This window comes from Panthera tigris, chromosome E3 (assembly GCF_018350195.1).
Source record: "Panthera tigris isolate Pti1 chromosome E3, P.tigris_Pti1_mat1.1, whole genome shotgun sequence".
In the NCBI taxonomy this organism is placed as follows: domain Eukaryota; kingdom Metazoa; phylum Chordata; class Mammalia; order Carnivora; family Felidae; genus Panthera; species Panthera tigris.
The window spans coordinates 29403273-29429824 of NC_056675.1; the positions used below are offsets into that span (position 1 = coordinate 29403273).

The 26552-nt window shown below is 47.3% G+C and overlaps 1 protein-coding gene across 1 annotated transcript in view; it reads left to right on the forward strand.

Moving 5' to 3' along the window:
- Positions 1–17621, forward strand: part of PARN (poly(A)-specific ribonuclease) — a 167673-nt gene extending 150052 nt beyond the window's left edge. The window contains exons 23-24 of the mRNA XM_007076862.3: positions 6957–7150; positions 16754–17621. Coding sequence (XP_007076924.1) covers positions 6957–7150; positions 16754–16806 — 247 coding nt within the window. The 3' untranslated portion in view covers positions 16807–17621. The remainder of the gene's footprint in view (positions 1–6956; positions 7151–16753) is intronic.
- The last annotated feature ends 8931 nt before the right edge of the window (positions 17622–26552 follow it).

Sequence of the window (26552 nt, forward strand, 5' to 3'; positions counted from 1 at the left end):
AGAGGAAGATGGAGAGAGCTGGCTCTGTCTTCCCAACAACAAAACACTGCCAAAAGAAAGAAGATCTTCATAAATGAAAAGATACCCCATGTTCATGGATTGAAAACTTGATATTGTCAAGATGTCAGTACCAGCCAGACTGATCTGTGGATTCAGTGCAATCCCTATCAAAATCCCAATGACATTTTTTGCAGACATAGGAAAGTCCATCCTAAAATTTATATATATTCTCAAGGAATCCTAAGTAGCCAAAACAATCTTGAAAAAGAAGGACAAATTTGGAGGACTAACACTTTCTGATTTTAAGACTTACTGCACAACTACAATAACCAAAACAGTGTGGTATGGGCCTGAAGACAGACACAGAGACCAATGGAATAGAATAGAGAGCCCAGAAATAAACCTTCCCATATACAGTCAAATCATTTTTGATGTAATAATGCCAAGACCATTTTGTGCAGAAAGGACAGACTTTTCGGTAAATGGTGTTGGGTAAACTGGATATCCAAATGCAAAGAATGAAGTTGGACCCTTACCTTACACCATACACAGAATGAACTCCTATCTCCAATAATGGATCAATATCTAGCATTTACAGGGAACTAAAACTCAACAGAAACCAACCTGATTCAAAAACAGGCAAAGATCTTGCATAGAGGTATCTCTAAAGAAGATATACAAATGGCCGATAAGCTCATGAAAAGATTCTCAACATCACTAATCATTAGGAAAATGTAAATGGAAACCACAGTGAGATACTACCTTATACCCATTAGGATCACTACCGTAAACAAACAAACAAACAAACAAACAAAAACAACAAACCAGAAAAGAACAAGTGTTAAAGAAGATGTGGAGAATTTGGAGCCTTATGCACTCTTTGTGGGAATGTTGCTGTGAAAACAGTATGATGGTTCCTTCAAAACTAAAAACAAACTTAACTGTATGATCCAACAATTCCATGTCTTGGTATATGCCCAAAGGAATTGAAAGCAAGGTCTTTGTACACCCTGGTTCAAATTAGTATTTTTCACAGCTAAAATATGGAAGCATCCCAGGTGTCCATTGACAAATGAATGGATAAGCCCACAATGGAATAGTATTCATCCTTAAAAGGAAAAGATGTTCTAACACCAGCTACAACGTGGATGAACATTGCCTGACATCATGCTAAGTGAAATAAGCCAGTCACAGAAGGACAAATACTACACAATTCCACTTATATGAGATACCTGTTAGAGTAGTCAGAATCAAAGGGGCAGAAAGAATGGTGGTTGCCAGGGGTTGGGAAGAAGGGAGAACAGGGAGTGACTGTTTCATGGTTACAGAGTTTTAGTTTTGCAAACTGAGAATACGGGAAATGGATGGTGATGGTGGTTTCACAACATTACAAATGTACTTAATAGCACTGAACTATACACTTAAAGTGGTTAACATGGTGAATTTAATGTTATGTGTATTTTACCATGACTTAAAAAAAAAATCCAGAAAAGCCTTTCCACAAGTGTTCACGGTATTATTATCTATAACAGCGAAATGTGGGAGGCAGCCCAAATGTCCGTCAGCTGGCACGCGAATTGTGGTATGGCCATACTGTGAAATAACGCTTGGTAATAGAAGGAATAAAATGCCAGTACTTGCAGCCGCGTGGCTGGTTCTCAGGGTATTGTGTTAAGTGAAAGAGTCAAACACAAAAGACCAAAGACTGTGTGATTTCACATATACCAACTTCTAGAAAAGGCGAAACTATAGGGATTGCAGGCAGATCAGAGAATTCGGGGCAGAGTGGCCCAAGGAATCTTTTTAGAGAAAGGGAACTCTTCTCTTTTTGTTGTCTTTGTCCTTACATAGTTGTACACACAGTTCCAAAAATTAACCAAACTGTACCCCTAAAACGAGTGAATTTCATTGCATGTAAATAATAGCACAGTTACCGACCTCAGGAATTTAACATTGATATAATATTTTAATATACTGTTCATATCCAAGTTGTATTATTTGATCTAGCATTATTTATATCACTTTCCCCCGTCCGTTAGAAGACCCAGTCTGTGAGAATGTCTAACATCTACTTTTCGGTGGCTCTCTGGTCTCTTTTATGACAGTGACACTGTTGAGGAACACCAGCACCTCCCCTCAGAACCCTTTTTCAGTAAAATGGTTTTCATTTGGGTCTGTCTGATGTTTCATCATGGTTACATTTCTGTCACACAGTCCTGACCGGAATAGTACATAAGTGATGCTGTGCCTTTGTGACGGTATCACTGTGTTGGGAGACACTTTCAGACTGTGAAGATATCCTCCTCTTCATCAAAACATCTCCCCAGGTGGGGCGCCTAGGTGGCTCGGTTGGTTAAGCGTCTCACTCTTATTTTCAGCTCAGGTCATGATTGGGGTTTGTGAGTTTGAGCCCCGCGTTGCGCTCTGTGCAGACAGTGTGAAGCCTGCTTGGGTTGGGATCCTCTCCCTCTCTCCACTGCGCTCTCTCTCTCTCTCAAAATAAACTTAAAAAAATAATAATTAAAAAAAATCTCAGATGTAGCAGCTACCGATGATATTTGCCTCAACCATCCTTCGTGTGATGGTTGCAGAAGGGTCACCTGGGAACTCCATTTGTCTTCCGCCATTACCATTTCATAGTTACTACTCAACTAGAAGAGCTCTCCCTTCTCCCTCCCCCCTACCCCGTATTATATATTCTCTAAACCCATGGATTTCTATGTTTTCAACAGTTTAGAATTTGTTAATGCCTTTTAATTATTTTGGTGCTTAAATGTCTGGCCAGTGAAAACCCTCTCCACCTGGTCCTTAGGTCCCGTGACATACACGCCTCATCATCTCTTGAGCAGTTTCCTCCTTTGTGGTAATATTGTGGGACGTTCCAGGCTCATTCTGTGCCTCCTTTAGGCCACCTGTGGAATGGGCCAGTTCTTCGAGAAGCCCCGGTTTTTTTTTTTCAGGTTATGGTATTAGAAGTTAAGATATGGACACTAGATGTGCTCCTTGCTCCTGGGGTTTCTTTGCTCCTAGGCCCTTTCAGTGGATAGCGCACGGATATACACACGTGCACACCCACATAATGGTGCGCACACATGCACGTGTGTGGATGCACACATGTACACATACTTGTTTTAAAAACCGTCCCACTCCATCCCCATGGGGCTCTTCCTTGTCTTCCCCCATTCTAGTATTTGTATGTCTGGCTTCCAGCAACATCAGCTCATTCAGATTCACTCAGTGCTGTAACGCATTTAAGTATTTTCGGAATGGTTTCACTCACTGAACAGCAGAAGATGCAAAACTGCTTAAGGGTTCTTCCCCACACCCCACTCCAGATGGGGAGTACTGGGTTCATAAATTGCGTTTTTTCACCTTCCTTACTAGAAATCCTTCCCTATCAGTTCTCTGAGATCTTCATTGTTTCTTACAACTGCTCTGAACTTCATTGATTATGTGTATACAGTTTACCAATTTCCCATGCTTAGACGTCTATTTTGGCCGTATTTCCTAATTACAAATAAAGCTGCAGTGGGGCACCTGGGTGGCTCAGTTGGTTAAGCGCCTGACTTCAGCTCTGGTCATGATCTCAGGATTCAAGGGTTTGAGCCCCACGTCGGGCTCTGGGCCGACAGCTCAGAGCCTAGAGCCTGCTTCAGATTCTGTGTCTCCCTCTTTCTCTGCCCCTCCCCTGCTCACATTCTGTCTCTTCTCTCAAAAATAAGTAAACATTTTTAGAAAGTTAAAAAAGCCCAAACAAACCGTAAGCTGCAATGAATCCCCTGTGCCTACATATTTTTGCAATGTTGGAGGTGTGCCTTCCAGATTCCTAGAAGTGGGATTGTGGGCTCAAAGAGTAAATGAATACATAGTTTTGTTAGATGTTGCCACCTTTCCCTCCATAACAGTGAATTCATAGCTTTGCCCATTTTTCTGTAGGATTTTTTATCCTTTTTTCTCTTCAGTTTGAGGGTTATTTGTATATCAGGGACATTAACCTTTCATCTGTGATGTATGTCACAGATATTTTTTCTTGGTTCCTCATTTGCCTTTTGATTTTGCTCATCTCATTTATTGCCATCCAAAAGGTTTTTATGAGGTCAAACTTACACATTTTTTATTGCATCTGGATTGTGAGTCATAGTGAGAAAGCCTTTTTGTACACCCAGAATTCACCCATGTTTTGTTGTGGTACTAGAGAGTTTCTTTTTCTTTTTCTTTTTCTTTTTCTTTTTTTTTTTTTTTTTAACTTAGAGAGCAAGCAGGTGAGAGAGAGGGAGAGGGAGAGAGGGAGAGAGAATCAAGCAGGCCCCATGCTCAGTGCAGAACCTGATGCGGGGCTTGATCCCATGATCCTGGGATTGTGACCTGGGCCAAAATCAAGAGTCGGACACTCAGAGCACCTGGGTGGCTCAGTCACTTAAGCTTCCGACTTCAGCTCAGGTCATGATCTCACGGTTTATAAGTTCGAGCCCTGTATCAGGCTCTGTGCTGACAGCCAAGAACCTGGAGCCTGCTTCAGATTCTGTGTCTCCCTCTCTCTCTCCTCCTTCCCTGTTCATACTCTGTCTCTCTCTTTCTCTAAAAAATAACAAAAAAAAAAAAGAGTCGGACTCTCAACCAGCTGAGCCACCCAGGCGCCCCTAGATAATTTCATTTTTTACACTTAGATATCTGATCCATTTGGTATTTATTCTTTTGTACCAAGTGAAGAATGGGTCTGATGCATCCTTTTTCAGCTGTTCCAACCCTGGAAAAGTGTTTAAATGTTCATCTTTGGCCCAGTAGTTTGAGATACCACCTTTATCATACTCTAGATTTCTATTATGCAATTGGGGCTATTTCTAGACTTTGTATTTCTCAAAGTCCCAGCTGAGTTTTCATTAAACATTTACGTCTCAGAGGCTCCTAGGTTCCAGGATTTACAGTACAGAGGAATTTTTTGGCCCCTTCCCCTTTTGTAGTAGAAAAGCAGGTCCTTATTGTTTTTTAACACTTTTTGAATTTTCTGAATGTTCAGAAACCAGCCAAAATTATTTTTGTCTTTAAGAAAACTTTTTGTTTATTTATTTTTGAGAGAGAAAGAGAAAGAGAGTGAGCAGGGGAGGGGCAGAGAGAGAGAGGGAGACACAGAGTCCAAAGCAGGCTCTAGGCTCTGGACTGTTAGCACAGAGCCCGATGCAGGGCCTGAACTCATGAACTGCAAGATTATGACCTGAGCTGAAGTTGGATGCTTAACCTAAGACTGAGTCACCCATGTGCCCCTTTAAGAAAACTTTTAAAAGATATTATCAGGGTTTTTTTTAAGTTCATTTACTTTGGGGTGCCTGGGTGGCTCAGCCAGTTGAGCGTCCAACTTTGACTCAGGTCATGGTCTTGCGGTTCGTGGGTTCGAGCCCCACGTCAGGCTTTGTGCTGACAGCTCAGAGCCTGGAGACCGCTTCGGATTCTGTGTCTCCCTCTCTGCCTCTCCGCCTCCCCTGCTCATGCTCTGTGTCTCTCTGTCTCCCAAAAATAAATAAATGTTTAAAAAAACTTTTTTAAGTTCATTTATTTTAAGAGAGAGAGAGGGAGAGAGCAGGAGCAAGGGAGGGGCAGAGAGAAAGAGAGAGAATCTCAAGTAGGCTCCATGTTGTCAGCACAGAGCCCCACACGGGGTGTGAACTCACAAACCATGAGATCATGACCTGAGCTGAAATCAGGAGTCCGTCACTTAACTGACTGAGCCACCCAGGCGCCCCAAGGTATTATCGGTTTTTAAACCGTAAACTTTAGCATGAATTTTTAATAACCTCCCAAAATATTACCATTGGTATACCCCCTTAATATCCCTTCCATAAAAGAGGTGTTTCAGAAAAGTGCATATAACGTACGTGAAAAAGGGGCCAGCTAGTCTTTCGAGGCCGTGTGCTCTGAGCTCTGTTCTGCCTCGTGTGGCTTCTAAGAACCACCAGGGAAGCAGTTTATTCCTCTCCTTCACGTGAGTGAACGAGTATAAAGTACAGAGCAGCTGTGAGTGCAGGAGTAACATGGAAGAACTGGAATAATCGGCTGGCCAGTGTTGTTTTTGTATGCAGCGTTTTAAGTATTCACTTCCTAGAAAAGGCTTGAATAGGGGTATGTACGCATTTGCTCCCTGCCTTCCCGCCCCCTCCCTGTTCCCAAATGGCCTCCCTCAAGTGGAATGAGTTGATTCTTAAATGTTTCTCATAACTTGGGGGCTCTAATAAAAAAAAGATCTATTTATAAGACCCATTTAGAGGAGACAGGACTCACATCGGCCATGCGGTCTCTGTTTTTATCAAGTTATATTTCAGGGAACATATTTTCTCAAGGAGAAATCAGGACATGTAATTTGATTTAATTCAACATGTCACATCCTATAAAGCTTTAAAAGAGAAGCCAGGTTTAATTATAAATTTGACAAGTCACTGCTTTGGAATAGAAGAGAATTCTGTGAAGGTGGGCTATGCCCTGTAAGTGTATAGAGATGACGAGCAACGTGACAGCTGACACACTCAAGAAGTCCCCTGTTGTCCCGCGTGTCCGTGAGGCAGTCATGAAGGGAACAGGGCTGTCTTCCAATGTGGCACCACGACGACTCTTATCTTGTTATCTCAGCTCTACTCTCCTGTTCTGCTCTTCTCCTGCCAAACAGAGACCAGGAACTTTCTTTAAAAAATGTTGTCCTTTGAAGCACTCAGAGCAGCTTAGATTCGTACACATAGGGACACAAGCGTAACGTAGAACGTGCTCCTGGATAACCTTGACTTGTCATGGGGAAACCTTTGGATTTCAGTTTGCATTAAGGTCTTTAACTCGTACTTGTAGGTGGCAGCCACCCATGTTGTTGACTGCTAGTAAAGTGGTAATGGACTTAAGAGTATTAAGACACGTTACAGGATCGTCTTCCTGATAGTCTCCACACCTTTCATGTCGTCCCTCTGTGTGCCTTTCAGTCTTACCTCGACCAGCACGGTAGGAAAGAGAAATCTGAGCCCCAGCCCAGCAGAAGCTGACTTGGAGACCAGAATATCAGGGGAGATTTCTGACACTGAGCTGGAGCAGACAGAGTCCTGTGCAGAATCCCTCTCCGAGGGAAGGAAAAAGGCCAAGAAATTAAAAAGGATGAAGAAGGAGCTTTCGCCAGCAGGTTTGTATAAGGTCTTACTCAAGTTCTGGAGGTGTGTACTCTTTAACGCTCTAGAAACTCATATTTTGGGGGAGAAATGATAGCAGGGCTTCGGTCGGTGGCAAAGCCCGTGTGCAGTAGTCTCCCCTTGTCCACGATTCGCTTCCCGTGGCTTCAGTGACCCGCGGTCCACCAAGGTCCAGAAGCACATGATCCTTGTCAGAAGGTCAGATGTATCGTCCGAAGGTCCACGGTCGCCTAATGCTAGGTCACGGTGCCTACGTCACTCAGCTCACTTCCATCTCGTCACGAGGGCATTTTATCGTCTCACGTCCTCACAAGAAGGGTGAATAAGCTATTTTATTTTATTTTATTTTATTTTATTATTTTTTTAAAATTTTTTTAATGTTTATTTTTGAGACAGAGAGTGACAGAGCATGAACGGGGGAGAGTCAGAGAGAGGGAGACACAGAATCTGAAACAGGCTCCACGCTCTGAGCTGTCAGCACAGAGCCCGACGCGGGGCTCGAACTCACGGACCGTGACATCATGACCTGAGCTGAAGTCGGCCGCTCAACCAACTTAGCCACCCAGGCGCCCCTGAATAAGCTATTTTAAGAGAGAGACCACTTCACAGAACTTTCATCATAGTACATTGTTCTAACTGTTCTCATTTGCTATTAGCCATTGTCGATCTCTTCCCGTGCCTCGTTTATAAATTAAACTTTATCCCGCATGTGTATGTGCAGGAAATCACGTGGTACCTAGAGAGGTTTCAGGCTTCCTCTGGGGGTTTGGAATGTGTCCCCCGCAGATGAGGGGGGCTGCTGTAGTTTTCCATGGGACCAGCTGCTTTTAGGATCCATTTAATTTAATTTGAGGAATCCCTGAAAAGCCCTGTCTCTTGATAGAGGAAGGCTTGGCAGGGGCCTTCTTAGTTAAAGATGGTTAGTCCATTTTGGTAATCCTCTCTCTCTCTTCCACGGTTTAGAGGTTTTGCTGATGTGTGTAAGTAGCCTCAGTATTTTAAATGTGCATTTCAATTTGCACAGAGGCCTACTCCTACACATGTTATTTTCAGCGGCAGAATTTTCACCGTTCCCAGCAAAACGCCAGGCAGCCTGGATTTCTCTCATAAACAGAATTACATAAGGAGCAGAGGAAACCGGAGGCCAACCCATGTTGAGAGCCTAGTATGTGCTAGGTGCTGTGGCAGGAGCACCAGGCCTGCCCGAAGCCGAATGCCACATTCTCTCCACCACCCGGATGCTGGGGGGGGGGGGGGGGGGGGGTTGTGACCTAACCTAGCCTTCCGTGCACAGACCCTCTACGGCCCTGGACCGTGAGGTGAGGGACGGGCTTGCTGTCAGCGGGGCCAGTTCCCTGCCCGGGAGATCCAGCCATCACCTACCAGGTCCACCAGCTGTCACAGGGGCCACAGTTATGGCCTCTGCTGACCCTTGCTTGCTAAAGGTCCAGCCTGGCATCTCATGCCCGGCAGAAGTGCTTGGCTCTAGTGTTCTGAGGTAGTCACCATGGTCCATTTTACAGTTCAGAGAATAGAGGACTTAAAGTTTAACGTGACTTGCCCAAGGTCACGGAGCCCTTAAGTCTGCCCTGCAGGAAACCCAGGGCTTACAAGCACAGTTGCATATTTTCTGCTCCAGATGGGAGGGCGGGAGGGCCACTGACCGAGCCCCCGGGGATCCCCCTCTGTCTCGGATCACCGCGGTCTCTGGGCAGCAGAACCTACAGTCAAACCAAAGGAAAGTGGTAAAGCCCTGGAACTTGGTTCATACGAAAGCTAAAGAGTTCATCATGTTTCAAATCACTTCCTTCTTTTACATGTGGCCTGATCTGACCACAGAGAGTTTTCTGAATCTCCTTGATAATAATGAAATCAAAGAAGCAGCAGAAATGTTGCATATGTTTTTATACATTATGCTGAGGTTTAACTTCAACTAAAAACTGAACTCCTGTTTGAAGCCCAGATTGTTTATTTTTTAAAATGTTTTTTAACATTTATTTTTTGAGAGACAGAGCGTGAGCGGGGGAGGGGCAGAGAGAGAGGGAGTCACAGATTCCGAAGCAGGCTCCAGGCTCTGAGCTGTCAGCATGGAGCCGGACGCGGGGCTCGAACTCATGACCTGAGCCAGAGTCAGGTGCCCAACCGACTGAGCCACCCAGGTGCCCCATCAGATTGTTTATTTTAGCTGCCTCCTTGAATCCCGGGTTCTCCTTGACTTGCCACCCTTCCCTTCCCTAAATTGAGCTTTGGAGAAGTTTTTAATCTGTACCATACTTCGTCCTCGCCTGTGATACCTTCTTACCACTGGCACATTGTCCTTGCTCAGCGAATGTTCATATTAAATGTTGGCATGACTTTCAGAGATCACGAGCAGCATGCCGTGGGGCAGGGTCCCCTCTTGTATTCTTTTCCTTCTGACCTCATTCTCTTCTGAATTTTCAGCTTATCTGTTACTTCTCAGGGACAGGATGACAGGTGGTCTCCCCCCCCTTCTGTCTCAGCATAATCTTAAAGGTATTAACATTAGAATACCTAACAATAGACCACATGAATAGATTAGCTCCTTTTTATAACTTTAATCTTGGGAAGTGAAAACTTTCTACAAGCTATTTGGGGTCTCGAATGTGTAATGCCGTCATTAAAATAGGTTTTTATTCTCCTCCCATTGACAGTAAATCTGTCACTGCCTCAAAATTGGGGCTAAAAAAGAAAAAAAATGATAAATTTTGTACTTCTTCGCCAGTCCCACTAAAAGAGAAAAACATCTTGACAGCTTTTAATTGAACCAGAGACCTGGAGATAATTGGGCTTTCTGGAGCAGCATTCACTGAGTGAGACCTTCCAGCAGCGCAAAGCTGGGAGTTTAACGGGTCATTCTTAGCTGCTTTGTGGTTAAGCATTTAGTGCTAATGTTGTCAGCAGGATGTGGGTCGGGATATCAGGCTCTGAACCTGTGGAGTCAACTGACTTCGGTGACTTTCACGAGGTCCTGTATCGAGGGAGAATACAAAAGTCTTGACCCCACGAAGGGTCTGTGTTAAGCTCTGAAGGGTTCAGAGGATTCCAGGAGCTGTGAAGGTTGGGGTGTGTGCGGCTACCGGGTCGGACACTTTGGTGCAGCCTGGGGAGGTCTGTCTTGTCCAGGCAGCTCCCAGCTCTCCTCCTGACGAGGGTGCCTTGACAGGACCTCAGGTGATTCACGAAGGTGTGTTGGGTGCCCAGCACTGTCAGCAAAGGCACAAAAAGTGTAAAAGAAAGTGTTTCATCTGTTAGGGAGCTTGCTATTTTCCAAGGAGGAAGTTGCAAAAAGTAGGACCATAGAATATTGTCTATAGTAGCAGTCCTGGGACAATTGGTGTTCAGTAAATCCCACACAAAATTGTCTTCTGTCTCAGTTATACATTTTAATATCTAAGATACACAGGAGTTCACTAGACCCCTTTCCAGCTAACAAAATGACTTAAATTGCAAAAGGAATGACTGTTTATTTATCACGTACCAAGCATTGTGCCAGGAGCATCCTTTACTGTCTGTTCCGTATAAGAAGCTTAAAAAGTATAGGTGTCATTATTTCCGATTTCTAGAGAGGAAACAGGCTCAAAGAATTACAAACTTGCAAAGCAAAATATAGCTGGAATTGGGGGCCGTGGGGAGGGCTCACACATTGGACCACTCTGCAGTATGTGAAATCTACCCAAACTTTTTAGTTATTTTGAGAGAGAGAGAGAGAGAAGGAGAGAGAGAGAGAGAGAGAGAATGAGCATGAGCAGGGGGAAGGGCAGAGAAGGAGAATCCCAAGCAGGCTCCACACTGTCAGTGCAGGGCCTGACACAGGCCTTGAACTCACGAACCGTGAGAGCATGACCTGAGCCAAAATCAAGAGTTGGATGCTTTACCGGCTTAGCCACCCGGGCGTCCCAAAATCTTACACATAATGTAGGTCCCTCCTTTCAGATTTTTAATGATTAGCGTAGATTGGTAGTGTTATCTACTTTTCCTTGGGAGAATTCCAGGTACATCCTCCATTGGCACATAAAGGAACCCAGTTCCGCGTGTCGTCTATGCTGGAATAAAGTATCCCTGGGAAATGTTCTCCGGACAGTGCTTAATGGATGCGTTTCCACAGCACACTTGTTCTCGAGGATAAGTGAATAGTGTCCCCCACTGTCCTGATGCTGACAAGACTGGCCGTCCTCAAAATACTGATGGACCGGTACCCAGGGGTTCTCTCGGGTCCTGTGAGCGCACGGAGGAGTGCCCAGAGACACTCTCCCTGGTAATCCTTTTCATCATATGATAGGCCGCTACAAGTCTATGTTTATTTTTTTAAATTATTTTTAATGTTTTATTTATTTTTGAGAGAGAGAGAAAGAGACAGAGTGTGAACGTGGGAGGAGCAGAGACAGAGGGAGACCTAGAATCTGAAGCAAGCTCCAGGCTCTGGGCTCTCAGAACAGAGCCCCACTCGGGTCTTGAACTCACGAGCTGTGAGATCATGACCTGAGCCGAAGTCGGATGCTCAACCGACTGAGCCACCCAGACACCCCATTTCCTCCTTACATTTAAAACACAACACATTAGACCTTTAAATGTTTACCAAGAACCAGCAGTTTCACTGGGGTCTTGACTAATCTGTTGAACCTTTCATGCTTAGACCCATAAGGTTACAGCATGGAAAATGGAGGATCTACTTGGATGTCACTCAGTCTGCCTTTGCTGAGCACTCAGTCCAGGCTCAGGAGGTCCAGCCAAGGAGCTTTTTAATTCCTCAATGAAAATGCGGTTGACGGCCTCCGTGTGACCCATGAGGTGTGTGCTGCTCAGTCCCCATTCCTCATGGCAGCCCGCCAGGGCTCCCCGTAAGCCACCCGGGAACCCTGCCTTCTCAGGGGCGGGAAACCGCCCCCTCACCAGACACTTTGGAACGTTTCCCGGTTAAAAATGTTTGTGTAACACCCCAAAGGATCTTTCTGTATACAGAATTCCACTCTGCAGAAAATGATATGATGGCACTTTTCCAGGGTACCATGTAGTTTTTTAGATTCTGTTCTGGATTCACCTGAGGGAAGAAATCTCTTACCTCTCAGAATTTCTCCCTGTCAGCTCCGTCAGGAGAAAGGTACACAAGCACCAACAGTCACCTGCTGTGTTGACCGCTTTTCATTTTCTGTTGTGGTCTTGTTAATAAAAATCGTGTGCTCACTACGAAAATCTGTAAAATGAAGAAAAACGGAAAGAAAATGAAGCCCCGTGGTTGCCTGATACTCTGTTCATAAGTGCTTTTAGTCTGCCTGGGATTTTTATATGTAGTTGGCATCATGCTTCTTAGGCAATTTAGTATCCAGTGTTTTTCCCCATTTAAAAACCTCTCAGTCAAATCATTTTAATTATTAGCATATTTTATTTTTACATTTTTTGGCTTTTTTTTTTTTTTTTTTTTTTGAGAGAGAGAGGCACACACAGGGGAGGGGTAGAGGGAGAGGGGGAATCTTAAGCAGTCTTCAGCGTGGAGCTTGACATGGGGCTTGATCTCACAACCGTGAGATCATGACCTGAGCTGAAATCAAGAGTCGGACGCTTAACTGATTGAGCTACCGGGGCGCCCCAGTTTTTTTTTTAGCTTTCTTTTTAAATGTTAATTTATTTATTTTGAGAGAGAGTGTGTGTGTTTGAGCGCACAAGCAGGGGAGGGAGGGAGGGAGAGAGAGAGCATCCCAGTCAGACCCCACACTGTCAGCACAGAGCCTGACATGGGTTTGATCTCATGAACCTTGAGTTCATGACCTGAGCCAAAATCAAGAGTCGGACGCTCAACTGACTGGGCCACTCGGGTGCCCCAGTTTTGTTGGATCTTGAAGCAACATTCCTAAGGGTCAGCTTTATTAAGATACAATTTATGAATAAACTGAGGGTTGATGGGGGGTGGGAGGGAGGAGAAAGTGGGTGATGGGCATTGAGGAGGGCACCTGTTGGGATGAGTACTGGGTGTTGTATGGAAACCAATTTGACAATAAATTTCATATTAAAAAAAAAAGATACAATTTTTGTACAGTAAATCCTCACTTCTAGGTGCACAATTTGAGGAATTTTAACACATGTGTACAGCCATCATTGTGATCAAGAGAGAGAATGGTTTTATCATTCCGGAAGATTCCCTCACGCCTCCATCCCTCCTCCCACCCCTAGATCCTGGCCCTGATCTGCTTCTTTCTCAACCAAATGCATTTGAGATACATTCATGCTATTACATCTACCAGTGGTTCCTTACTCCTTGCCGCTGAGTAGTGTTCTTTTTATGGACGTATCCCTGTCAATCCATTTTGCCAGTTGGCGTGTAGGTTGTTACCACTTTTAAGCAAGTAAAAAAAATGCTGTAACCATTTGCGAACAGGTTTTTGTTTGAACTAAGTTTTCATTTCTTTTGGGTAAATACCTAAGAGTGGAATTGCTGGGTCAGGTAGTAAGTGCAGTGTTTTACTTTATAAGACACTGGCATGGCCTTTTCCAAAGTGGCTGCACCATCGTGCATTCCCGCTGTCAGCGTGTGAGGGCTCCAGTGGCTCTGCACGGTCACCAGTATTGGGATTGTCCTTTGTAGCCCATTTTAGTGGGTCTGTAGTGGTATCTCGTTCTGGCTTTGACCTGAATTTCCTCTAATGACTAATGATGCTACGCATGTCTCTGTGCGGTTATTTACCATCCAGATCTCTTCTTGGGTGGAATGTCTTTTCAGATCTTTTGCCCATTTTTTCATGGGGTTGTTTGTTTTCTTCTCATTGAGTTTTGAGAGTTCTTTGTATATTCTGGATCCAAGTCCTCTTGGGTTTTGCTGATTCTTCCAGACTCTGCTTTTCTTTTCATCTTCTTAATGTTATCTTCCAAATAGTAGTTTTCAGTTTTACTGAAGTCCATTGTATCATGTCTGTTTCCTTGCATTATGCTTTTGGTGTCACAACTAAGAAGTCTTTGCCTGACTCTACATTACAAGGATTTTCTCCTGTGTTTTCTTCTAGAGGTTTTATGGTTTTAGGTTTTATATTTAGATGTACAACCCATTTTGAGTTAATTTTCTTGTATGATGCAGGGTATGCATTGAGATCCATTTTAGCAGGAGGCAGATGTCCTGAAATACTCATTTAAAACGAATCGTTCCAGAGTAATTCTCTGCGCTTTAGTAAAACAGGCCTGTGAAAATGAGCTCCCCCGAACACTGACCCCGGCTCCTTATCCACTAGCTTTGAGACTCATCCCTCAGTCTACAGTGCTCCCTTTCCAGAAAGTGCTGGAAAGAACACCATCAGTGACCTCCAGCCCCCTCTGGTCTAGGTCTCCTTCAGATGGTTCTTAAAGTTCTGGTTCCTCTGGACACATCATTGTTGCTCAGCAGCTGTACGTTTTAGGCAGTGGAAACTAGGCCCTTCTTGACTGGAGTCTGTTGGCTTCCTGGGCAACGACCATGTTCAGTGTTGGGCCACCTTACTGATAAGAAGAAGGGACCTGACATGCATTAAACATGTTCATGTGTCAGGAACTCTGCCGTATCACAGCAGGCCAGTGTGGCATGAAAGTAGTCTTCAGTCCCGCTGATAGGTGAGGCTGTGAGAGTTGTTCAGAGCCATACAGCTAGTCATATGGCCAAGCCAGGCTGGCCTCATCCAGAGCTCCCGCTAATTCCATTCCTCCTCACCAGCTCTTGGGCGAGTCACTTCCTGTGTGTCTGCCGGCCTGCAGCCACGCCCACACCCAGTCCCATCCAGCCAGCAGCAGGTGCTCTTGTAAGGATGACTTATACTTTCAGCCATTTAGCTGTTTTATTTGTTTTCCTCACAGCTAGTTTTAATTTACTTCAGTCCCCCACATTGGGCAGTGTGGCTCTTGCCTTTAAAATGGCTCATTGGCAGGGTGCCTGGGTGGCTCAGTCGGTTGAGCGTCCAACTCTGGCTCAGGTCATGATCTCACGGTTCGTGAGTTCGAGCCCCCCATCGGGCTCTGTGCTCACAGCTCAGATCCTGGAGCCCACTTCGGATTCTGTGTCTCCCTGTCTCTCTGCCCCTCCCTGACTCATGCTCTGTCTGTCTCTCAAAGAATTAAACATTAAAAAAAATTAAAAAGAAATCTTTAAAATGGCTCTTTGGCTGCTGTAATATTTCTTTTGGTATGTGAATCATACAAATGCCCTCATCGATGTTTCTTTTCCTCCTTCCAGTTAGGCATTGTATAAATGCATGATTGAGAAGGTCAGGCTGGCCAGGTCTCATCACAGCCCATCTGCAGTGTTTCCTTGTTCTGGGGAGGGGAGCCTCTCTGCGTTTCCTTCTCTGATCAACCTGGATCCCCAGAACATCTCCTGTCCCTTATCACTGCTCACCGGAGCGGCCTCACGGTCTTTACTGTGAGTTTCCCTGCCAGCCCTGCCTGAACCCCGGGGCCACCCTGCCGGTCTGTCCCACTTTCCATCGCAGACGTGCTCTTCCCTGACTTGATTCCCCTTCTCTCAGCCCCAGGCACGCCTGGTCCAGGCCCAGCCCAGCTGTGCCGCTGCTGTTCCAGGGAGTGTCCTGAGTGGAGAAGAGCGTCCAGCTGCCTGGTGAAACTGTTCGCAACTGGAGAGGACCTTCAGGGCTTAGCCAGTGTTGCCAGACTCTGAAAAGGCTGCTTTTTGGGGTCTCTCTGAACCCCCATAGGTCAGCTTCTCTCCTCTGCAAAGCTGCCAGCCCCTCGGGTTTCTCATTTGGGTGCCGGTATGGCCCAGCACAGAGGAGCCTGGTGTCCTGGGACGCGACAGGGCTCTGCATGCCATGGGAGGAGCCAGTCCCATCTCAGCTGCTCTCTGGCAGTGAGACTGGTCATCTTACTTAGCCTCTCTGAGCCTGCTCTTACATCTGTAAAATGGGGATATTGGTACCACCATGCTGGGCTTTCATGAAGATTAAATGAACGGAGGGGTGCCTGGCTGGCTCAGTAGAGCATGTGACTCTTGAACTTGGGGCCTACAGCCCCATGTTGGGTGTAAACCTTGCTTAAAAAAAAAAAAAAAAAAAAAGGAGGGGCACCTGGGTGGCTTAGTCTGTTGGGCAGCTGACTTCAGCTCAGGTCATGATCTCACAGTTCAGGAGTTCGAGCCCCACATTGGGCGTATTGCTGCCAGCACAGAGCTCACTTCAGATCCTTCCTCTCCCTCTCTTTTTCTGCCCCTCCCCTGCTTACAAACCTCTCTCTCTCTCTCAAAATAAATAAGCATTAAAAAAAAAAAAGGATTAAATGAACCGAGTGCCCAGTGTGGTGGCAAAGAATACAGTACGTGCTCCCCGAGAGATACGTGAGCGTCCTTGCTTTAACCCCCGTGAAGTTAACAGAGGCGTCCGTCCAGGGAGGCGCGTCCCTAATCCTACGTGCAAAGTTTCTGTGGGGTCGCCGCCGTCTGCTGGGCACTGCCGTCCGTGGGCAGGGCCTGTCTGTGAACCATCTCTGCCCAGCCCAGCCCCATCTGCCTCGGCCTTTGCGGCTGGCATTGAGCGCTGTGCTCCCAGCTGGTCGCTTGGTCCCCCAGGTGCTGTCCCTCTTCTTGTTCACCTTGTTTTGTCCTTCCCCCCCAGGAGGCCTCCCGGGCAGCCCTGCCAAGCTCTTCGAGGTTCCCGACACGTGGTAACCGAGACCCGAAGGAAAACAAATCGCTGGTGCCGTGGCTGAGGAGGACCCAGCTGGCACATTCAGAAGCCATACTGTATTTAATTTCATGAAATGTGGTATGGGAGGGGTTTGAAGCCAAGTCTGTGTCCTGGCAGAAACCCAGTTTCTTTTATTTGTGTGGCTGTGTTTCTTTTCTTCCTTTTTAATGTAAACTGTCTGCTGACACTCAGCACGGTTGTAGGCCGTCTTGAATGTGCACATTATTAACCAGTTGATGATTTGTTGCTCACGTGAAACCCCTTTTCCAGTGTCGTGAATTTTAGCGCGTTTAAGAACCTACCTGGTGGGGATCGTCGGCTGTGAAGTAAGCGAAGAGCCGACATTCTTGGGCACCGGGATCGTGAGTTTTGGGGTTGAAGTCTTTACTGCTTCGAGAGGTTTCTTTTCGTGTTCCCGTGCGCAGATTTGGGGGCCTCCGCAGCACGCGGTTACAGTCTCCCCCGTGGAGAGACCCCTCGCGTCTGCCCACTTCCCGCCATAGCTGCCTGAAAATACTAAGCACTCCAGCTTGTTTTTCCAGTAGGAAAATGTCTAACGCCGTCCACCCATAAAGACGCTTACCATATGCCTTGGCCTTTGGGGCATTTTTATTTAGAGTCCTTCTTCCTAACTTGTGAGTTTTTCAAGGCGAACTGGACGAGTACAAAAAGTTCACTTCTGTTTTTACACATAGTGCTGTGTTCCCTTTTCCGTACCTTAGCCTGCTCGCCGTCTCTGTTCTGGAGCGTGTCCGGGGGTAAGGTGGCATGTGTGTGTACACGTGCGTGTGTGTGTGCGTGTGTGTGTGAAATCACAGATTACAACGTGTACCAGCCCTCTCTCTGTTGAAACAGATCACAGCAGCGACAGGATTTCATGGATCTACTTCCGTAGGTCTGTTTCATGTAGATCATTGTTAGATATTTAACATTTTTTTTGTATCATGGAAAATAAAAATGAAAAATGTATTTCCAAGAGATGAAAATTAAAGAAATTTTCCTAGGATTCTGGTTTTCTCCTGTTTCTTTTTGGTAAGCGAATGACGTATTTGATCTTTACATAGATGTATTTCTCTCTAAAGATCACCCCTAAAAAGCTCTGGTAAGTCAGGAAGCCTGGTGTTCGTGGATTTTTTTTTTTTTTTTTAACCTCCAACTCCTTATACTTGCGTTAATGAGTCAGATGCCCGTTGCTGGAGCCGAGCCCCGTGGAGAATGGCTGTGTAGGAGGGTCCGGGTGTCCTGCGTGGCGGGTGGAACCCTCTGCCATCAGTGGTGCTGTGTGAATTCGGATCAGTGAGACACTCTCCCCAGTTGAGAGCCTCTTAGCGCTTCCCCTCCCTCCCCCACCCCGCCTTACCCAAGAGTTTGTGCGGAGTTACAAACCCAAACTTGTCTGGGAGGAGCTCCCACCCCTTCTAGAGCTTCGTCCCTGCTCACAGCCCAGCGGGGTGGTGCACAGGGAGGTGCAGATAAAGGCTGATGTCTACAGGAGGCTTACAGGGCACTGCCAGGGCTGTGCCGGGTCTCAGAAACTGACAGGTAGGAACAGGTAGTGCCCGATACTTGCTAACGTAGTAAACAAGAGGGAAAACCAACCACAGACTGTGATTGACGCACGTCGGAGAAGTACGTGTGGCCTGAGGAACTCACTTGCGTGGCACCCTGAGCCCGGTTCTCCCTGCTCAGAAAGCTTTACACACACACACACACACACACACACACACACACACACACACACGGCTGCTCCGGCTCCAGAGGAGGGCTCGGGGAGGGGGCGTGCTGGAAGGGGCCTGTGCTCTGGAGCCTTCTAGAGCTGGACTTGCACCCCAGCTCCAGCCGTGGGTTCTCGGACACATTGCCCTCTCCCCGCCTCGGTTTCCTCAGTGATAAAATCAGGGCGATAAACCTGCCTCGCAGGGTGGTTGCCAGGACTAAAGGAAATCACGTAAAAGGCCCAGCATACACAAGTGCGCGGTAAATGGCAGATTTGAAGATGACGCTTTTGATTTGAGACCCTGTGTCGTCGTCTGTCAACTGGAGCTGAGTCACCGGGGATTTGGCTCAGGATTAAATACATGGCGGAGCCCTCATCCGTGCTCAAACCCCTATTTTCTTCCCAACTGGACCCCGTCACGTGGAACACTTGTCCTGGGTTGGCCCTCAACCCACTCCACACACACATACAGGCTTTCTCGATGTCTCTTGGGGCATCAGACCCTAGGGTGGTGCTCTGGCTTTCGATGCAGAGGCCCAGGGCCATATGATGATAATGGATCTGTGTTTCTGGCTTTGGTTAACGTGTGGAGCCAAAGCCGCAGGTGGGTGTGGAAGTGGGGACCTCCGTTTTTCCCTGCAGATAGTTCTGTGGTCCTTTGATTTCAGAGCTGGGGTGGAGACTGAATGCTGCGCTCTTGTCCTTTTCTATAGTTTTGAATTCATTCAGTACCTCCCCCCCGCCCCGCCCCGCCACATTCTGTTGTCAAAAATTTCAAACATGCAGAGAAGTTGAAAGAATTATTCAGTGAACACCCATTTACTCATGTACCTCCTAGATGGTACAGCTACTATTTTGCTATCTTTGCATTATTACATAACCAGCTATCCCTTCTTCCATCGGTTCATCCTAGTTTTTGTCGTTGTTGTTTATTTTGAGAGAGAGAGAGAGAGAGCAAGGGAGGGGCAAAGAAGGGAGGGAGAGAGATAGAGACAGAGAGAGAGAATCCCAAGCAGTCTCCATGCCATCCGCACAGAGCCCCACACAGGGCTCAAACTCAAAAACCGTGAGGTCATGACCTGAGCCGAAGTCGGTCGCCCAACTGACTGAGCCACCCAGGCGCCCCTGAAATGCTCACATCTTAAGTGTACCAATTAAGAAGTTCTAGCAAATGCAACCATAACTACCAAGATACAGACATCCCCATCACCCCCAGAATATTCTTTTCTGCCTCTTCCCAGTCAACCCCAACACCGCTGCCACCCCCCAGAGGCACCCACCAGCCTGCTTTTTTTTCCACTACAGGTTAGTTTGACCTTTTCTGGAACTTCATGGGAATAGAATCATGAAGGGTGTGCTCTCCAGTGAGGCCTCTTTCAGCATGATGTTTTTGAGTCTCATTCATGCCATTGCTTGTGTCAGGAGTTCCTTTTTTGTGGCCAAGTCTGTTTTTTAGAGAATTTTTTCAATATTTATTGTTGAGAAAGAGAGAACAGAGGAGGAGCAGAGAGAGAGAGGGGGACACAGAATCTGAAGCAAGCTCCAGGCTCTTAGCTGTCAGCACAGAGCCCAATGTGGGGCTCGAACTCCTGAACCGCGAGATCATGACCTGAGTCGAAGTCGGACGCCTAACCCCCTGAGCCCCCCAGAAGCCCCATGTTTTTAACTGATGGACGCTTTGACTGTTCCCGGTTTGGGGCTTCTAGGAATAAAGCTGCTGGGAACATTCTAGAAACTCCCAGGTCTTTCTCCAAAGTGGTCGTAGCATTTACATTCTCACCCACAATGTATGAGTGTTCCAGTAGCTTTCGTCTTTGGCAACACTTGATGTTGTCAGTCTTCAGCCATCCTGGCAGATATATCACGCGTCTCATTTGCAGTTTTCCTTTGCATTTCCATGATGATGGCTGATGATGTGTTTATTGGCCATTTGTATGTGTTCCTCTGTGAAGTATCTGTTCAGTCCTCTTGCCTGTATTTTATCGGGTTGTGTCTCTGTTAGTAAGTTGTAGATGCTCATTATATATTATGGACATCAGTCCTTTGTCTGATAATTATTGTGTAAATGTTTAGTTCCAATTTATAGCTTGTTTCTTTTCCTTCTTTTTCTTCCAGCCTTACTGAGATACAATTGATACACAACACTGTGTAAGTTTAAATTTCTTTTAACGTTTATTTACTTTTGAGAGTGAGAGAGACAGTGTGAGTGGGCGAGGGGCAGAGAGAGAGGGAGACACAGAATCCGAAGCAGGCTCCAGGCTCTAAGCTGTCAGCACAGAGCCCGACACGGGGCTTGAACTCACAAACTGCAAGATCATGACCTGAGCCAAAGTCAGAGGCTTAATTGACTGAGCCACCCAGGTGCCCCAACATTGTGTAAGTTTAATGTGTTCAGCGTGTTGACCCAATACATTCCTACACTGCAAATAATAACCACCATAGTGCTAGCCAACATGATCACCTTTTTTTTTTTTTTTTTTAAATTGGTGGTGAGAACATTCAGGATCAACCTCCCAGAAGCCTGTTTATTTTCTTAACAGTATCTTTCACGGGGCAGAAGCTTCTGATTTTAATGAAATCTATTTCGTACATTTTTCTTCCTTCCTTCCTGGGACCCATCTGTGGGGATATCATGCCATATCTCTGCCTTTTCTCAGAAACCCCCAGGTTGTAAAGGTATCCTTCCATGTTTCTTCTGGAAGCTTTAGGGTTCCAGGGTTTACTATTACGTGTCCGATCCGTGTTGCGTTCATTTCTGTGTGTACGGCCTGAGGCGGGAGTTGAGGTCCCTTTGTTTGCATGCGGATATCTGGTTATTCCAGCCCCATTTGTAAAGAACACTCTTCCAATTGGATTGCTTTGGTGCCTTGCACAAAAATCTTGTGACCTACTAACAAAGGTGGGTCTTAGCATGTATGCTTTTATCTGTTTTTTTTTTTATTAATTTATTTCACATTTATTGATTTATTTAGAGAGAGGGAGTGGCGGAAGGGCAGAGAGAGAAGCCCAAGCAGGCTCCGCACTGTCAGCGCAGTGCCCCACGCAGGGCCCAAACCCTCAAGCAGTGAGATCGTGACCTGAGCTGAAAGCAAGAGTCGGACGCTCGACTGAGCCACCCGGGTGCCCCATCCTGTGTGCTTTTAAAGGCGCTGTCACTCTGGCCAATCGGCAGCACAGAGAGGCTCTCATGCGTTTCTGCGTGTGCATTTTCCACTCTGACATCTTACGGCCGTTCACTTGACGCGGAGAGGAAAATGCTGTGATCCTTGGTTCCTGCTGAGGCCAGACCACTCTCTCCTGACCTGGGAAACGAGTGAGTGTTAAAAATAGTCCAGTCTTTTTGGATGTTGTTTTGTTTTGTTTTGTTTTGAATCTCCTGACTTAAGTTTCATGACTTCGACTGAAATCTTTTTTTCCCCCCAAATGATTCATGGGGTAAATTGATGCGTCCAATTTTGTTGAGGAGGGGAAATGGAATACCTGGAGGCCAGTTCGTGTTTCCCCTGGTTGTGAGCCACCCTGGCCTGCAAGTTGTCTGGTCCCTGGTGAGAGCAGTTCAGTCTGTTTTCTGCCGCTTGCCCGTCTCTGTCTTGGGCCCCCCTCGGTCTCAGCCAGGCCATGGCCCTGAACTTGAGTAAAAGCTCTTGGTGTGTCTGTCCCTGCTGAAAACATTCATGAAAGCTGAGAGGGTTAGACAATTTAAAATTGAAATGTGTTAGACAACTCTGTCATAAAAGAAAGGACAATTAGAAAGAGTCCCCCACTAGGGGCACCTGGGGGGCTCAGTCAGTTGAGCGTCTGGCTTGAGCTCAGGTCACGATCTCGCAGTTCGTGGTTGGAGCCTCGAGTCGGGCTCTGTGCTGACAGCTCAGAGCCTGGAGCCTGCTTTGGATTCTGTGTGTGTCTCTCTCTCTGCCCCTCCTCCATTCACACTCTATGTGTCTCTCTGAAAATAAATAAATAAAACATTTAAAAAAGAATAATAAAATAGAAAGACACCCCCCGTTTTTTTTTTTCCTTTTTCTTTTTTTTTTCTTTTTGAGGAAGGGAATGTGTTTCAGAAAAGAGATAGAACCCTTAGGCATGTTTCTTTTAAATGAGAACATAGGGAAATACTAGAACAGAGAGCTTGGAGCCAGAGAACCTCGCCTGTGTGTGTGATGCGTGTACACGTGGGAACCCCGTGCGGAGGAAGCCAGTGTACCCAGACCTGTCTCGTGGGATCCATCTGTGGGGATGTAATTGCACATTTCTGAGACCAGCCAGAGGACCAGGCGCCTGCGTCTTGACGCTTGCCTGCTGCAGCACAAGGACAGTGGAGACAGCAACCCTCTGTCCCGCCTCCCCAGCAGGTGGAATCTTCATTACTGGCAAATGGCCAGGCCTCCAAAAAACACTGACTGAAGGGGGTTCCCTCCCTCTTCCTACAGTGACGAGGAAAGTAAACTGTGTTCATATCTCCTCCCCTCTGTGCACTGCGGCCCGGTCGGCCTAGCCTCTTAATTCTCAACACCCAGAATCTGGGCACCCGGCGTCATTCCTTGGACTCAGGAAGGGCTGATCTTACCCGGAAGCTTGCCCTTCATTTGTTGAAGGGGGCTCTGTGCCTACAAGCCGCCTTGATGAATGATCGTGGTCCGGGAGTGTAGCCTTGTGCCGCTTTTGGAGGCTGTATCTAAGTCGGGGAGGTGGAGAGTCCTTGGGTGTTTTCATTTTACAACCCCCATCATTATTCCATGGCGCAGCTGAATCCCTCTTCTGTGGAGTGTGAATTGGGCGCGCCCCACCTTATGGAGCCTCAGAGCCCTCATCGTCTCCCCTTTTCCGTCTGCCCACTGCCTCTTAAACTTGGAAGCCTTTCCACGGACACCCCGGCTTGAGAAATCGAATGGTCGAGGCAGCATGCTGTGAGGCCCAGCATCTGCAGTCGGGGATTGCCCAGATCTGAGCTCACGGCCAGGACCAGGACGCCAGCTCAAGTTCAGTCTCCTGTCCCTCCAGCCGGACCCCCGCCACCCCCTCCCAGATAATAGGTCTTTGTCCACTTGGCTGCTGTCATTCACTTACACTGGGAAAAACCCAAGAGTCTCCTCTTTGAAAACACATAACCCCTGTGCTCTGGAACTTTCCATTTCAAAGTAAACTCCTCCTCCAGTCTTCAGTCCTTGCTTTTTGAAAGTAAAATTTCTTGGGGCACCTGGGTGGCTCCGTCAGTTGAGCATCCGACTCTTGGTCTCGGCTCAGGTCATAATGTCACGGTTCGTGGGTTCGAGCCCCGCGTCGGGCTCTGTGTTGACAGCTCAGAGCCTGGAGCCTGCTTCTGATTCTGTGTCTCCTCCTCTCTGCCCCTCCCCTGCTTGTGTGTGAGTTCTCTCTCTCTCTCTCTCTCTCTCTCTCTCTCTCTCTCTCTCTCTCTCTCTCTCTCCCTCTCCCCCTCTCTCTCAAAAATGAATAAACATTTAAAAAAAGAAAGAAAGTAAAAATTCTTGTCTACCCTACTGTGTGTTTTTCTGTAATCATACTGGGGAATGCATATAGAAGCATACTCTATTCTAAATGCTTTGTGATTTTTTGACATGTAGATATCTTACGCCCCACTGAAGATAAAACCGAGGCCCCGGGCAGTTAGGTGACTTGCCCTGGAGGTCACGGCCAGTAGCAGAGCCGGAATTCAAACCCCAGTGATGCCCATGTGCCTAATCAAGACCTGTCACTGCCTTATGTCCACATGAGGGGCATCACGTGGAACAGGAATAAAGAAGTGACAGCAGTATACGTCCTGAGGGAATCGGGGCCGCCGGCTCATGGGGCACGTCCCGTGTGCGGCTGGAGTCCGTGCACTGGGCTGTGGCCAAGTTCCCCCTCTCTTCACACTCCGCCCCCCCCACCACCCGGTCCATCCCCAGACCTGCCACCTCCTCGTCCAAGCTACAGGTGATGATAAGGCTTTGTCTGCATCTTAGACAATTCCTTAAGGGACAGCTTCCCAGAGGAGGATTTACAGCATCAGGAAGCAGAGGCATCATAAAGGCTCTGGACATGCATGGCCAAATCGATCTCTGTTTTAGGATCCCACCAGAAGCCTCCACACTCTGAGCAGGAAGGTGTGGGAAAGGCCCACCTGCCCAGTGAGCCAGCCAGCCAGTCATTTCACCTACGAAGCCCTGGGGGGGATCCAGAGCTGGAAGGCACACCCTGGTCTTTGAAGCTTGTGTGTTCCCAGCAGCTGCGTCAGCATCACCTGAGAACTTGCTAGAAATGCAAATTCTTGGACCTCACTCCCAGTCCTACTGAGTCACAAACTCCAGGGGCGGGGCCCAGCTGTCTGGAAACAAGCCCTCTGGGTATTTCCAGTGTTTGCTCAGGTCTGGGAGCCACCGGTCTTGGGAAAGCTGCAAGGGTAATGCACACGCTTTATAAACCGACTCCGTGAGGGCCGGGAGCAAATCCAAGGGCAAGGTCACTTCCATCTCCAGCTCACGGTCAACATCATCACCTTAGCTGGTTCGCATCTTTAGGTGGATAATTAGAACCATGTGGAAAATGTTACTCGTTCATGTTAAGGATCTAGCTCTTCTAGGCAATTGTTATTTGTACTTAAGAGGTGTATTTTGTGCCAGGCACGTTATTATTATTATTTATTATTATTATTCCCTCTGGAAGGGAAAAGGAGGGCTTACAGCAGTTTAGCAACAGCCTAACATCACACAGCTTGTACGTGGCAGAACTCAAATTGGAACCCCGTCTGTCTGCCAGAAACTGTGCCCTTCATGGCCACACCGCTTGAGAGCAGGGGTTTGACGCGGGCGCCTTTCAAATGATTGGGTTTGTTGTTGTTCTGAAATCTTCCACAGCTGTGTAGTAGCTTTCCCCCCGATTCCTGTAGCCTCGTACTTGGACAAACCCAAGCTGCTCTTGGACCCACCTAACTCTTGCCTGGTTGACCATGCCTAGCAGGTTAGCGAGGCGATCTTTTGTTTCCCTCCACGTGTTTCGTTTTGGCTCCTAAGGATTTCTTCTAGAGTTTCCGGACTGCCGACATCCCTTGGTAGGTGAGCGTCTCAGCTGTAGATCACTTGAGTTCTGTGACACTTTATGCAATGAGCTCTCAAGTCCTGTGTCAAGGGACAGGCGGGGGCCAGAGTCGCTCGGGAGCGCAGGGGTCTGAGGGGACGCTGAGAGTGGGCACCTGTGTTTTGTCTGTTATCACCTGCCCCGGGCGGGAGGGGGCGGGGCGGGCAGAGAGCCTACAGTTTGGGATCCACACTGGCCCTCTGGCTTCCCCTGGGGCTTGGTGGCCCAGCTTCCAGGGAATGGCAGTGGGGATACCAGAGGCCAGACCGAAGAGCCTGAAGGCTTGCCACCACCCCAGAGGCATCCCCGCGGAGGGTCTCAAGAGGGCCTGCCATCAAAACAGAAGAGACTGCAAATATTCCCTTTTGGGGCCACGGAAGGGAAGCCAAATGAAATGTGAAGAGGTGTCTGAAAGCCGAGAGGAAACCAGGAAGCCCTTCCAGAAGTTCTATTTGTGGGAAGAAACTTTGGCACGGGGCAGCCGGCCCTGCTGCAAAAATAGACCGAGATGCCGAGAAATGGCTCCATTCTGGAAGCAAATGTCCCTCTGCGCGGAGCTTGAGCGGGGCCTTTGGAAGGCTCGGCCCCGCTCCTCTGCCTCCCTCTGGACCCCAGCATTGAGGAGCGAGAGCGAGAAAAGCCAAACATTTAAAAGCAGTCTTGCCTGTCACCGGGGCTCCACCATCACCAGTGGGGCCAATGGAAACACAGGGCAAAAAGGAAGGTTTCAAGTCAGCGCCTGGAAACCCAGCAGGTCTGCGGGCCCGGCTCCCCTTTGCTGTGTTCGTTCTCGGCTCTGCCCCCCACCCCCCCACGGGTGACACGGCTAAGAAAACAGGGGACGGCGCGCAGCAGGAGAAAGTGTGGCTAGACAGAAAACGCAGACTTCTAGAGATCAAGGGTGGTGCCCCTCAGCAAGGTGTCCTTTAACACACC